At 41.9% G+C, this 2,101-nt stretch overlaps 1 protein-coding gene across 1 annotated transcript; it reads left to right on the top strand.

The window, feature by feature from the left end:
• Positions 1–469: 469 nt before the first annotated feature.
• LOC110116701 (homeobox-leucine zipper protein HOX20-like) lies at positions 470–1,704 on the top strand. The gene is made up of 2 exons (XM_020850390.2): positions 470–735; positions 826–1,704. The coding sequence occupies exons 1-2, from the start codon at positions 708–710 to the stop codon at positions 1,425–1,427; spliced, it is 630 nt and encodes a 209-aa protein (XP_020706049.1). The 5' UTR covers positions 470–707; the 3' UTR covers positions 1,428–1,704.
• Positions 1,705–2,101: the final 397 nt, after the last annotated feature.

The raw sequence follows: 2,101 nt of genomic DNA, 5'->3' as shown, positions 1-2,101 counted from the left end.
ATAATTTAATAACTAATATTAATTTTTTCTCTCGTTAAAAAATTTTTCTGACTCCGACCCTGAATCAAGCCCTCATCCATCACCTCATCACATCTCCATGATCATGCCACCTTATCAGGGATATCTTGTATATCAGCTCTTCTCCAAATTTACAAATAATAAATTAATAATAATAATGGTGTAATCTAATAAATGAAAAATATATAAATATAATTAATTTACATTAAATTATTTAAAAAATAAACGGCCAAAAAATCGCTCTCTTTCTCCGCATCACCGTCATTTCTTCCCGAATACTCTTTATTTAATAATCACATTTTCTCAATAAATACAAAATAAACAAAATTAGCGTCAATCCCCGCATTTCATTTCCAATTAATTTCGCACCGAAATTTCATTTCCCAAATCCAAACCTCACCTTAGTTCCCTAACAGCACCACTTCCCCTTTTATTTATAGTCCCACATCTGCCCACCTCTTCAAAGCTGCCACTTTCCCTCTCCCCTTCCGCCCATGAATTCTTCTTCTAAATCATAGAAAGGCCATTTTAATATCCAAAACAGCAGAAAGAGCTCGCTAATGGAAACTCAGGCGACGGGGAAAACGAAGGAGAATAAACAGGCTTCGAAGAAGAAGAAACCCCCCTCCTTTCAGCACCAAATCAATCATTAGTTTTATCCCAATCCCAAACTCTCCACCATTTTTCGAATGAGGCACCCAGCTTTCTTCCCTTGCGGTCAGTACCTTAAAAATCCCGTTTTTCATCATCTGCTCGTATTTAATTCAATCAATTAAACTAGAATTGCTACTTTTCGACAATTTGCAGAGGAAAAATCAGCAGACATGATCTTCGAAGACGACGACGACGACGTAATTTGCTGCGGCGGCGCCGCCAACGCCGCAGGGGCAAAGAAGAGGCGATTGGGAACTGAGCAAGTGCGCGCTCTGGAACAGAGCTTCGATGTGGAAAACCGGCTCGAGCCGGAGCGGAAGGCTCGCTTAGCACAGGATCTGGGCCTCCAGCCTCGCCAAGTCGCCGTCTGGTTCCAGAACAGGCGCGCGAGGTGGAAGACGAAGCAGCTCGAACGCGACTTCTCCGCTCTCAAGTCGCGCTACGACGCCCTGAGGCTCGACTTCGACTCACTCCGTCGCGACAACCACTCCCTCGTCGCACAGCTCGCTGCGTTGAAGTCGAAGCTCGCCGGCGAAGGCGAGATCAGGCAGGGAGAAGAGAAGCCGCAGCCAGCGATTGGCGTCGACGGAGCCTGCGAGAGTGATTCGAGCGCTGTGCTGACTCAGGATGTGTTTAAGGTGGAGGAGGATTGGGAGGAGACTTGCGGCGCTGGGTTCTTCGCCGACGTGCATGGGCCGACTATGGCTTGGTTCTCTGCTGACCTCGCCGTCGACGGCGGCGGCGGCGGCTGGTAATAATGGGGGATTTACGGCGATGGTGAGAGTGATAAAGGCGATGATTTCGCCAACGAGAGTGGGGAATCGAGGCGGGTTGCTTTCTTTTCTTTCTCTTGAAGAAGAATTTTTGTAAAATGCAAAGTGTATTTAGATTTTAGTTTTCTTACTCAAGTTCATGTCTTGCCACTTCCTCTGTAAAAAAGCTGGCTCCTTTGACGACTGCGAATAAGTGCTGCAGATGGAGACGGATATGGAACTAGAATCAATTTTCTTCTTGCCTCATATGGGAGGATAAGAGCCAAACTGATTGTGATTATTCCTTTTTCATAAAAGATAAATTTTTAAATTTACTATTGAAAATTTTGCTTTCCAATAAAGCTTTAAAACCACTTTAAAAATTCCCTTTTGAAAGCATATTTTTTTAAAAAGTAGTTTATTTTTAACCTAATTTTTGTATTCAATGTTTTCCATTGAGTCACACATCAAGATCTTCATATTGATTTTAGAACGGCCAAAATTTTTTTAATTGATTGAGAATTGAAGATGATCTAATTGCAAAATTTAATTAGGTCTGTTAGTTGAGAATTTTGACTATTAATCAAGAGTTCTTGGATTTGAGTTTTATGCATGTGATGTGTATGAGTTTATCATAATTAAATTAACTGTCTGAAAAAAAATTCTAATCGATATCT

This window comes from Dendrobium catenatum, unplaced genomic scaffold (genome assembly GCF_001605985.2).
Source record: "Dendrobium catenatum unplaced genomic scaffold, ASM160598v2 fragScaff_scaffold_1116, whole genome shotgun sequence".
Lineage (NCBI taxonomy): Eukaryota > Viridiplantae > Streptophyta > Magnoliopsida > Asparagales > Orchidaceae > Dendrobium > Dendrobium catenatum.
This window is presented reverse-complemented; position numbering and strand designations above follow the sequence as displayed.

What these genes read in the sequence shown, in the direction of transcription:
- LOC110116701 (XM_020850390.2), top strand. Translation starts at nt 708, where the DNA reads ATGAGGCACCCAGCTTTCTTCCCTTGCG. An exon ending in CCCAGCTTTCTTCCCTTGCG is followed by an intron (nt 736 to 825) that starts GTCAGTACCTTA and finishes GACAATTTGCAG; the next exon opens with AGGAAAAATCAGCAGACATG.